The sequence below is a fragment of the Wasmannia auropunctata genome, unplaced genomic scaffold (assembly GCF_000956235.1).
Source record: "Wasmannia auropunctata unplaced genomic scaffold, wasmannia.A_1.0 LD334171.1, whole genome shotgun sequence".
NCBI lineage: Eukaryota > Metazoa > Arthropoda > Insecta > Hymenoptera > Formicidae > Wasmannia > Wasmannia auropunctata.
This window is the reverse complement of record NW_012028719.1, coordinates 179,823-191,642: the sequence shown is the minus strand read 5'-3', so window position 1 is coordinate 191,642 and position 11,820 is coordinate 179,823. Positions and strand designations below refer to the sequence as shown.

At 45.5% G+C, this 11,820-nt stretch overlaps 2 protein-coding genes and 1 pseudogene across 2 annotated transcripts; all 3 read right to left on the bottom strand.

Annotated features, from left to right (window-relative positions):
* Positions 1 to 65: 65 nt before the first annotated feature.
* Positions 66 to 4,754, bottom strand: LOC105459675 (annotated as a pseudogene).
* Positions 4,755 to 5,965: 1,211 nt separating this feature from the next.
* LOC105459674 (uncharacterized protein F10E9.5-like) lies at positions 5,966 to 6,975 on the bottom strand. Its single transcript, XM_011705893.1, has 2 exons — positions 6,583 to 6,975; positions 5,966 to 6,509 (listed from the first exon to the last, which is right to left on the bottom strand). Exons 1-2 carry the CDS (start codon positions 6,792 to 6,794, stop codon positions 6,035 to 6,037), a joined length of 687 nt encoding a protein of 228 aa, XP_011704195.1. The 5' UTR covers positions 6,795 to 6,975; the 3' UTR covers positions 5,966 to 6,034.
* Positions 6,976 to 7,337: 362 nt separating this feature from the next.
* Positions 7,338 to 11,820, bottom strand: LOC105459673 (TBC1 domain family member 15). Its single transcript, XM_011705892.1, has 9 exons — positions 11,685 to 11,820; positions 10,972 to 11,064; positions 10,378 to 10,879; positions 10,105 to 10,275; positions 9,889 to 9,983; positions 9,599 to 9,797; positions 9,291 to 9,508; positions 8,431 to 8,745; positions 7,338 to 8,348 (listed from the first exon to the last, which is right to left on the bottom strand). The coding sequence occupies exons 1-9, from the start codon at positions 11,787 to 11,789 to the stop codon at positions 8,043 to 8,045; spliced, it is 2,004 nt and encodes a 667-aa protein (XP_011704194.1). The 5' UTR covers positions 11,790 to 11,820; the 3' UTR covers positions 7,338 to 8,042.

Genomic DNA, 11,820 nt, shown 5'->3' with positions numbered 1-11,820 from the left:
AGAGAGAGTCGCTTCCTCTCTCTCTCTCTCTCTCCCGCTATCTCTTCTGCTCTCTCCTCTACTTATTACCTTTCCTCTCCTAATTCTCGTCGTTTCTCTTCGGCTCGTTCGTCTTCGTTCTCGTCCAATTCCCCTTTTCTTTCCCGTTGTTCCTTTTTCCCTCCTCCCGCCATCTGAGGTCGCGCGGAGTGCTGTGGAAGTGCCACCGTCACCGTCGCGCCCGATTCCCCTCTTTTTAGACGACGACGTGTATTTCCACGAAATCGTTCCCGCCGTACACCAATTTCGGCGCGACGTGGTGGCACGGTCGCTAGAGGAAAATTACAGAGTTCAGGGATAAAAGGTGGTAGCGGGGGCAGAGGGCGAGGACGCAAAGAGGTGGAAGGAGCCCAAGTGGTCCTGTGGATATAGGGGAAGAACCACGGCGCGATAATCTGAGACCGAAGAAAGGAAAGGACCGAGGTCTTCGTCATTAAACGAAATGATTGCCGTTCGCGGGGACCACCTACACCCGCAAAGAAGCGCTCCAAGGACGGAAAGGCGAGAGGGAGGGGGGCACCCCAAGGATACTGTGGACCGCGCGCAGTCCTTTACAAGCGTACGAATGGGGTACCCCGCGGTTTTGTCGATCCACTTCCGGCGGAGTCAATCAGCCGACGTCGGGCCGCCCAAGAAAACGCTACTACTATGCCACGGAATAAGTATTTTGAAAGATCAAAAACGAGCCGTCGTGTCATTATTCTCGAAAATAAGATAGATGCACCGGTAAATGGCTGTTTAAGAAATATCGTTAGCCATTTCGAGTCTCTACTCTGCATCCGAGTGAAAGACTCCACGCGGAGAACCACCGACCTTGTCGCAAGCGGTCGCTTTAAGGTAACTTTATTTTTTTCGTAATTCGATCGTATGGGATCGGATCCGTCTTTTTAATGCCGAAGAAATCGAATTATACGAAGTCGCGGGGATGAGAAAGATAGAACGTGCGTGTTGCTTTACGAGCGTACAGGCCACGACGAGACGTTGCTAGGCGAAGTCAGTGCGCGATCGAGTTACGAGTTTCGAATGTCCGCCGGTCATAACTGCTCGCTCGAATTTCGTAAAAAATGCTATTTGGAGGCGAGAAAACGGAAAGGGCGATATTAACATAAGCTGTCTGGTATATCATGTAATATCGCGCGATAATCGTACACGTAATCGTATATTTGCTTTTGTGTTTCTCCTACTTTTACATTCCTCTACGCAACTAAAAATAATACCTTTTTTTCTATTTTTATTCAACGGGATTTTTCTGCCATTTTTTTTTTAAATTAAAATAGAGAAATTAAAGATTGTTGGAAACGCATTAATATTTTTATTTTTATTTTTACATTAAAGTCGGAGTAAACGTTTGCATCGCTCAGATTTTTACGCTGTCACTTTATTTTATTCGAAAAATATTTATGGTGCATATTTGTTAAATAATTCCTGTAATTTGACGTGGTGAACAGCGTTATGGAATACGAGTTATTCCACAAAGGCACAAAAAGAGAGAAAGAGAAACGAAGAGCATTTACGGATGTCATAAATACAATTTTTTTCGTCAAGTTTCGTGACATTTCGGGGAGGGGAGGGCGAGGGATCTCTTTCTATTTCATTTTGAAAAGAGTTAACAACCGTGGACATGTTACGCACGTCGTGATGCAGGCAGAAGGTGCGCGCGGATATTTTCTCACGACGGCGATTCACGCGACCCGTATAGTGCAAACAAACAAACAAACAGGCGACGACGTCGCGAAACGACGGCGTAGAATAGTAGCACCGATGGAAGACGACCGGGGTCCTCCGGCGTGCCTCCGGAGAGGACCTCGCGCGCACACGCGGCAGAAAAAGAAAGGAGAGCGGCGACGGCGGCGAGATGCCAGGGGGATTTGTCGAGCTCGCGCTCTGTGGAGGGGCACCGAAAATTGGGTACTGGTGGGGGTGATGGGGACCAGCCGCATAATGACAGGGTGCCTCGCGCCAAGGCTCCGCTAACGAACCGGCCCACGGAACCGAAAGGGTCCGGGCTAGGATACGACACTGTATTATTTTACCATTTCGGGGGTCGGGGGCATCATCAGAAATCATCGTCGAATCCATATAATCAGTAGACGGTTACGTGCAGCCATGATTTTAAGTGCTGCACAGTGGGGTAGAAAGTGGGGAGAGAAGGACAGGGGTGAGGGGGAGGGGAGGGAAGTATAAGGGGGCTTAATAAGGCGAGAGCGATCGTAGGTGCCTCCAACGGCGTCCTCGTTTTCGTTGTCCTTTCGAACAAACGCGGCCTCTTTCGCGGAGACAGACTCTCTCTCTTTCTCTCTCTCTCTCTCGGCGTGAATATTCCCGATACGAACTCTCGGTAGGACTCATCGCGACCGCTAATGATACAGACCTGATAAAAAGCAAGAGCATTCCTTCTCCATGCCGCGCGTCTTTCTCGATTCTCCAGAGCGGCGCGCCATTCTGGTGGACCGCGAAAGGTGGTCCTTAAGCAATGAGATTGCAAATGCAGGACGATTCCGGGGCGCGATGAAGGGAAGGTGAAACTGCGGGGTGGGAAGGGAAGAAACCCGAGAGTCTGTGTGTGACCTCTGGGAATTGACTGGGTTGAGAGATCCCGGGAGTACTTCGCCGAAACGAGCACTTCTCCACATTTTTTCACCCGTCTCCCGAGAGCGTGTGGCTCTCGATAATTGGAGACAAATTGCTTTGAAAGTCTACATTTGCAAGAAGGTGTACACTAACTTGACAATTTTTATACTTCTGTCGGATGGATTTAGCAAGAAAATACGGGGGCGCCTTGAAAAAGTACATTAGCGTAAAAATACGCGATTTTACGAAACGTATTATTCACGCGAATAATGGACAATAATTGCCGTACGCGCGCGTGCAACGCCCAAGCGTTAGAACGTGTTCACGCGAGTTGGCATCTCTCTTTCTCTCTCAATCACTCGTTTCTTTACGTAACATTATCGCCCGGCTTTCCGACGCGCTTGAAATTTCTCATTGTCGATTCCTAAAAACTCGGGGGTCACATTTAACGACGCATCGCTATCGAGTTCGTTAGCGATCAATTGATATTTATTGCAATTTGTGAAAGCCTCGTAACGATTCTCATCGATATAACGGAGTGAAAAGCGAATTTAATGTATCGGGCCCGCGATATTGTATTCGCGCGAAAGTACGCGAGGAGGTCGGAAGCGGAGTAATGAAGTGCAATGCGCGCGGAGCACACCGTGAAAGTTGATCGATAAAGATCTAAATGAAAGTCGCGGAGGGAATATAAAACGACTCTCCGGAGTTGCGGCTACTTTGCGTAGGACCGACCGGTTTAACCGGGGAAAAGAGAGGAAGGACGCATTGCACGTTACGTGTTCTACACTGATTGGGAACTTGCCGTCTATAAGTCACAGCTCGTCTCGAATGAAAATAAATAATTTAGCCGAGCTAGTCGTAGTCGTGCACTGCACGTGTGCCAATAATATAGAACATTTTGCGGCCATCGGGAAATTATTGAGAGATGCCGACGGTCGTTGACTCTATCTCGTCGGTGTGATTCTCAACGGGCTGTTACTTTCGAATCTATCAGGTCTCAATCAATCGCATCTCTGGCATTTTATCTGAGAGATTCACAATGCGGACGATATTAATTTCCCTCGTGTTCGCGTTCGTCTTCGTGAAGCGATATATGCGGAACGGAATAATCTATATTCGAAGGAACACGCGGGATCCTGACAGATGTGTTCTCGTGAGAGTGTAAGAGATTGTAGAAGATAAAGCCCGCGGTCTAACGCGTAAAGTCGAGGCGTCGGGAATCGCGACACGCATTATTTCGATAATTAAGAGCTTTCCCTCGAGCGAAGGTGTCGATGTGTCGCCTTCTCACGAATTCGGTCCGGGAATTCTATACGACCCTTGTCCGCGGGTTCGGTCTACAGATAACGCACGCCTGGACGAACCTAGCCGTGGCTTCTTCCCCCGCATCCTGCTTCCAATCTATCTCCGACATATCGCGGAGACACCTCTTGTTTCGCCGAATTATCCGGAGACGCGATGCCCCTTATCGAAACGCTTCGTTCGGGGAGCTCTCTGTCACAATCACTTGCAAACGACTAAGATATAAATCTCGCGAAACGCGAAAGGTGTTCCTGACGTGATGCCTTTTCCTACGAGACTGGATTTTAAATCAACTCGTCTTCGACGAGAAGGAAAATATGACCGTACAATTATTTCCCAACGCAAACTTATAGCGGACTCGGTCTATTCTCGCTACGCCGATCGCGTTTTCTCGGGTCGTATACATAAGTCTTGAAATTCTAGAGACGCCACATTCAATCAGCAACAAAGGAGGCCTGTGGCTACGGGACTCTGAATACGTGATATCAACTACTTACTCCGTGCACGCTGGAGTTACGGCCTTGATCTGTGGGCAAGTTACGCGCAGCACCTTCGCATAGCCGCCTTAGTCGTCGTCGTTGTCGTCGTCGTGCACACGGTAAATCGTATGCGTCGCGTGTGCCGCGGTACCCACAGGCATGAACACAATGCGCGGTAATTGAGTTACAGAGGCATAGCGCGTTCACGGGCAACTCTTCAGTCCGAGAGCGGTTCCACACGTGTGACGATGCACGACAGGATTGCAGGTCCGATCCAGCCGCATGCGGACGCATCCCACTGTACGAGAATTCGCAGACTGATTTTTCCTGGAAAATCTTCCAACGCCGCGTCAGCAACATCCTCGAGATCTCTGAAATTGCTGCAATAAGAACATCCTCACGACAATTGCGGGATTATTAGACAGATTGTACAAAGCAAGTATGCGGAGTATACGCGTTTTCCTTTTACTTATCATTTCAGCGTCTCTTTTAATTAATTTGATATTCCAAAAGATATTAAAACGTTGCGTTCCACGCACATATATACATCCGCGATGAAATTAACAGATAGTAAAGTATCTATCTTCGCGTCGGATCCGCGTGCAACTTTTTCAGACATCTTCGTCGCGCGCTTTCTCTCCTCTTAATTTTTTTTTCTACGCACGTCCCACGCGAGCGCGCGCGCGTAACGCAGCTATATCGCGCGGTAGCGAGGCAATAACATTTTTCACACCGCGACAGTGCCGATCGATTATTTCTGATCCGAGTAATAATAATATGTGAATGTAATTGCTCCGTCGTTTGGATTAGCTATTAATTGCTTCTCCCCTCGGTGTATTTCATATGACGGGTGTCATTTATGGCCGCGCCGTTGCCGCGCGAGAGAAACAACTTGATATTGCCTCTGGCGCAATTGGTTGCGTCTTGCACCGCGGGCCCTCGCGGAGTTTAACGTGTATGTATGTGCTTACGACTTTCGAGGGTTCTCTACGAGCAAGCTCGATTTTGCGATTGTACTTTTCTATTTCAACAAAGAAACAGGGTCCGATCCGAACTGAACTTATTATTTGATTTATACCAAGCCGTTAAATTCAACGTTAGAAAATATATCATATCTTTTATAATTTAAATCTAACAACCATGTCGAAATGTAAAGGATAAAAAAGCCAATTTATTTGTCTTATCGACAAATAAATAATTTTTTAAAAGGAAAATATACATGTGATACACGAGATTAAATTATAATTATATAGCATGGGGAAAGAGCAACCCTACAATCTCGTTTTTTGTGAAATGTCAATATCATTATTTTTGCATAAAACATTTCAGCATGCAAACAAGTATTTTTCTATCTTATTATTAATATTGGAGGAGCCTCGATATAATACTAGTAGTTCCATCTTTAAATAAGAGCGAAAATCAAGAGATATGAAAACGTTGAGATGGTACCATCTAACAGCGATCTCTCGCACTAACGCAGGCATGCTGGAGAATGCGAAACCGGCGAAACGGGAGGCAATTGATAATATTGACATTTCGGTAATGCTGCCTTTTAATTTATAAAAAAAAAATAAAAATAAAATAATTTATTCTCAAGATAGATCTTAGAATACATTGAATGTCATTAGATCAGCTAGGTTCTAAGGTTTGAGTGGAATATTGGGCCAGTACTGTAGATTCGCCGTATCCTCGTATCGCTCCACCGTGCACTGCAGAGCGGTTTCCATCGACAATATCTTGGAGCCGGCGTCGCCGTACAGCAGGTCGGCCTCCTGCTTTCTCGCCCGGGCGCTCTCGGCGGCGCCGACAAAGGGCACCTCCTGCGAAGGGTTCTCCCCCTCGCGCGCGGTCCTTTCGACGGATTCGCGCTTCTGCCGCATCTCTCGCTTGTGCCTCTCGCTCGTCTCGAAGAAGTTCAGCATGTCCTCGGTCACGGTGAACTCCAGGTCCTCGTTACTCGTGTCCAATTCCGTCTGGTCCTCCGCGCGACGACTGTCCTCCCGCGGAGGATCACGATGGTCGCGACGCCGAGCCAGGGATCTCACCTTGTCGCGCAGCAACTTATTCTCGTGCTCGAGGGCGACGCAACGTGATCTCCACCAGGTTATGCTGTGCCTGCGAATCAACGTGGTGTCTTTGACGATTCTCTCCAACTTTATCGTGCCCACTTTATACCCGCGAACCTTACCGCTTCTGCCACTCCTGGGCCACCGCGTAATTCTTCCAGAAGGCGTCGGCCTGCATCGTGCCCGTCGCTAGCGTCTCACGTGCGTCTGTGACATACTCGGGGAAGGCCATCCACTGCCTCGCGTTGGACCTAACCTCACGCTCGCGCAATCGTCTTTTCAAATATCGCTTCCTCCTGTACCTCTTGCGTCGTTTCGCGGCGGCAAATTCCATGCTCGCTCGAAGTTTTTCTTATGAAAGGTCAGCTGAGTACATCCGACAGCTTATACATCATTGTTTACATTCCCATGCATGCGCGAACGCCATGACATCCATGGACTCACCGCTGTCACCGCGAAACGGCGGAACGATGGGCGGAAGGCGGAACGGAATCTGACAATCTTTTCCTTGGTTTTGGAACAATGTAAAGGTCAGCGATAAAATATCAATTTCTTAAAAAAATATTTTTTAATAAATTGATATCTCTGATTTTTATATCATGAAACGTTTCTCTATAAATTATGTTTAACGGTAAATTGAATATCAATGTAATAATACATTAATTCGTTTTTTTTTACACAATAAATTGCATTAGACTAAATAGTAATAAGCACGTAATTCAGAATAGGAATATATAAAATTTACAAAATCATTAAACATAAAAAATTCCACCCAGTAATGTTATATACACCAGTCAATATTTACTTGTCAAAGAGTTTCTTATTAATCGTCTCGTCTTTCGAATTAAGTAAAAAAAAAAAAGTCACACGTCAGGAATATATGAAAGATTAAATAGGTGATTTTTATTAGAAATGTACAGTATAGTCATATTGTGAAGCTTTATACAAATCTAGAAAAAAGACTATAACTTAGGTGAAAGTTACGCGTATATAACACTTGTCGAGGTCTGGGGATGTTGTCTTTATTCTGTTTCCGCGCGATTAAGTCGCGCATCGCACAATCGCGTCGCGGGTTTTTTCTTCGCCCTAAAATACCTTGCACGCCTTTGCATGCGCAGCGATTATAATCTCTTCCTTCCTGCCCGTCTCTGTACACGCAGTAAGTGTTATAAATATCTCAAAATTCAACACTACTATTAGTTACTTCTCGAAACGCACCGATTGCATTCACATTCTACTGAGAATTTAGAATTTCTGAATCACAAACAGCCAATCGTTTAAAACAAAGAATTACATCATCCAATTAAAAGAAATCTGATCGATATAAGTTTAGGAAACCGTACTTCCTATTACGTTTACGCCGTGATTTAATTTCGTTGAGAGCCGCGCGTGGAAATTATTGTCAATAATATGTTTAAAATGTAAGATCTATATTTCCAAACTATAAGATAATATGTAAAACTCCCGTTCGGAGAACGGGTAATGTAACGACTGCAACAGATACTTTATTCTCTGCTCGTGTAGACTTTCAATCAGTTTTCTGTTAGTGAATGATTATGAAGGTCCAGTGACCATCCTGACCTCACATGTACGACATGTTCAACCCACGTTCGAATGCTACTTCGTCGTCTCCTAACCTAACGTTGGCGCTGCCTGAACTATTTCTTCTCGAATTGTTACGAGGACCATTAAGTCGGGCCGTATTATTACTGGACGCCTCGTCGTCGCTTCCATTTGTCGATGGCGATTTATGCAACGGCTCCAATCCAATAATTACACGTATGTCATCGGGAATCTGATGCTCCACTGACATCAGCTGATAGTAAATACCCTCCGCCTTAGAGATCGTCCAAGGCAGCTCGATATGAAGTGACAAGTCGTTTATATGCTGTAAACAATAGCATTATAATACGTTAGATTCTGTTGAATTTCTTATTGTTGTTATATCGAGAAAACATGTTTTGAGTTACCTTCAAAATTTCCGTAAATCCATAATTGTTCTCTATTAAGATATTCTTCTCTGTGTCCAGAATAGCCGCGCATACAAACAAATGAAAGTTTTTGCAGGGTAGACCGGTCCACAGTATCTCCCATAACTTCAATATGTCGATTGCACTGAATTCCCGCTTGAATAATACCAGCAGCCATCGAAAGCAAAAGAACATGTTGCCAGAATCATGTCTATTTAGATAGTAAGCCAGTTGCGGTTCCGTAGTGCACAATAACGTGTACAATTGGCACAATTGGGCCTTCATGCCCTTCTGATCCATCTCGAAGTTAGTGCTCTGTTTGAAAAATAATAAAAGTTGTTATAAATATCTCAAAATTCAATACTACCATTAGTTACTTCTCGAAACGCAATCGATTGCATTCACATTCTACTGTTTAGAATTTCATTCTGAATCACAGACAGCCGTTTAAAGCAAAGAATTTTATCTATCATTCATTTAAAAGAAATCTGATCGACATAGGTTTAGGAATGTACTTCCTGTTACGTTTACGCCTTGATTTAATTTCGTTGAGAGCCGCGTGGAAATTATTGTCGACAATATGTTTCAAACATAAGATCTATATTTCCAAACTGTAAGATAATATGTAAAATTCCTGTTCGGAGATGTAACGATTGCAACAGATACTTTATTCTCTGTTCGCGTAGACTTTCAATCAGTTTTCTATTAGTGAATGATTACAAAGGTCCAGTGACCATCCTGACCTACTGACATACACGACATGTTCAACCCACGTTCGAATGCCGCTTCATCGTCTCCTAATCTTACAGGCATTCGTGATATGATATAATATTATTAAGCATAGAGAACATCGTACTTACAACTTTATCCATGAAGCCAACGAAACACCAAAACGCATCCACCTCATTATCCATTAAAAACAAGATGGGACTAAGAAGATCGCTCATACCCTGAACGTATCCTAAATCGAAATTGTACATTACGTAGGTCATGAGTATGTCGTACAACTGTTCCAAGTGCGGATTATTATCCCCCGCGTAATAGGGATGTGTTCTATCTGTTCTGTTAACGTCCTTTTCTGGAATGACATTAAAAAAATTCTCATTTAAGACATAAAAGGCACACAGCTGCTCTCATAAAAACAACAATTCGGCTGCTCTTTAATTACCTATCAAACTTTTTCGTTCCCTATAATCGGAAAACCGGCTCTCTTGCGCGGTCGTGAACGTACGCCACTGCAATTTCATCGTGAAATACTCGTCAGTCTTTTTCCTCTTAAGTTCTAATCTTTCGTTATGCGTCGATTTCCATGGGTAATAATTTAATAAAAATTTCCATACTTCAAAACGCAGCGATGGACAAATACCCTAATAAATTACAAGTATATTAAAAAACTATATTTTACATTATATACGTGGAATACTAATATTATTGCTGGAAAAATGTTTCGGCACATACCCCTCGAAAGATAATTTCTTTGACAGCTTCGGGATCACTGATTCTCCCTTGTCGATCTTTACATTTTTCCCACTGTTCTTGCGTTAACGGCGCACCTGCGACAAAATTATAATTGTTACTCAAGCTTGGAATATGCTGTTGAAAATATTATATGTCCTCATGCAGTAGTTATACTTGAAATGGAATAATTATTAAGTTTATATATTGATGCATTACCACGCGGGCATGGTGGCCGTGGAGGTAGATCCACTCCGACTCCAATCACTTCGTACTCTTCGCCGGATCCTACAGATACAGATACACGTGGATGAGGATCGATCGTAAGGGATTGATTTAATAAATCGGCGACTGCTTCTTCGACAGGCCGTTTCACTGGCTCTTTGTACACTGTAACATTAATACCAAATGCGTACGTGAAACCTTTAGGTTTATGTACATGACATTAGTAAATTATTCCATGTGCCACAAATCACTAATCTATCCACTTACACCAGATATCCGCTAGTTTGCTGAATGCCTCCAGCGTTGTTTCGTAAGGACGATTGTGTAAGTTCTTCACGAACTTCCACACGTAATCGGAGGTGTTCTCTTGAAACAGATCCAATTCGGCGAAAGACTTCTTTAATACAGTTTCAACCTCGTCCATCACCAGATACAAATTCTTGTCCGAGCGTGATTTTACAAATTTGATAAATCCCTTCAGCGAGTTAACGAAGCTTTCAGCGTTGGCCAGCTGAAAGAAGGCAACGTAGGTGGTACCATCCCTCTGCATAAATATGAGCTGCTGCCCGCCGTGATTCACGCGAAATGACTTTAGATCGGAGAACAATATTTTAACGGTTCTCGTACGTCCAAGGGAGTCCGGACCCTCCGAGTTCGTGCGGGTCCTTCTGGTGTGCGTGTCCACTAGGGACCACTCCGGGTCTTGATCTTGACACTCCGATACTACGGAGTCTTCCACAGGCTTCCATTCTATGCACTTACCGAAACTCTGCGAGGTAAACATAAACGAGCTCCTTAATATGCGTGTGCGCGTCACATTAATTATACATAAATATCAATATTGCAACAACAGAATCTTACATATTCCACAATATTAAGCGTTCCTGAACTGTGAACCTCGTCCTCTCTGGCATTCGCTCCACGTAGCACGACGCCCGTGTGGATGCAGAGATCCTATTAGCAACAGAATTAACGACTTGTAAGAGGTGACTCATGCGAGATCTGTATCTTGAAATACGTGAAAACCGCAGGCTTAGAAATACAAGCCTGACGTGTCGTAATTACAGGCTAACGGGTCAATCGCGTTATCATTTGCGAGCGGGCAGCGAAGTGTCAGATGTAAAATCGGGGAATCGTTTTCCCCGCCCGTTCCTCCTGCGGGGAAAACGCAGGACGATTGCGAGACGCCCCGCGCGTCGATCATTCGCGGGACGCCGAACCTAACCTCTCCGGTCTAACCAACAAAAAAAAAAAGGAAAAAACTTCGGGGATCCTCAATCGAAACACCGGGCGTTCTCGGTCACGGTCGGTCGGTCGATCGATGGACGCCGCGCGTTGCCGCACGCGGAACGTCGAATCCCCTGTGCGAATCACGCGACGCACATCGCGGGACGTGCATGCGTGGGCGGGCGGGCACACGGCGAATGTCAATCCCGTGCCGATCGTACGCGGAACGCGGGCGAGCACACGCTCGAACGGCCCGGCGCGGCGTGTCACCGTGCTCCTCTCCGTCGGCCCCGCGAGACGTCCGCGAAGACGTCGGGCGGAGGAAACGTGGACGTTTCCCTGCTCACCTTTCCCTGCTCCGTGGGCTCGAACATCTCGGGCCTCGCGCGATCAGCCGTCGTCCTCGTCGAATTCAGCTCCCCGCACTCGCTCTCATCGCAACTGTCCCACATCGCGACACTATTGCCCTCCGACCCCGCTCCC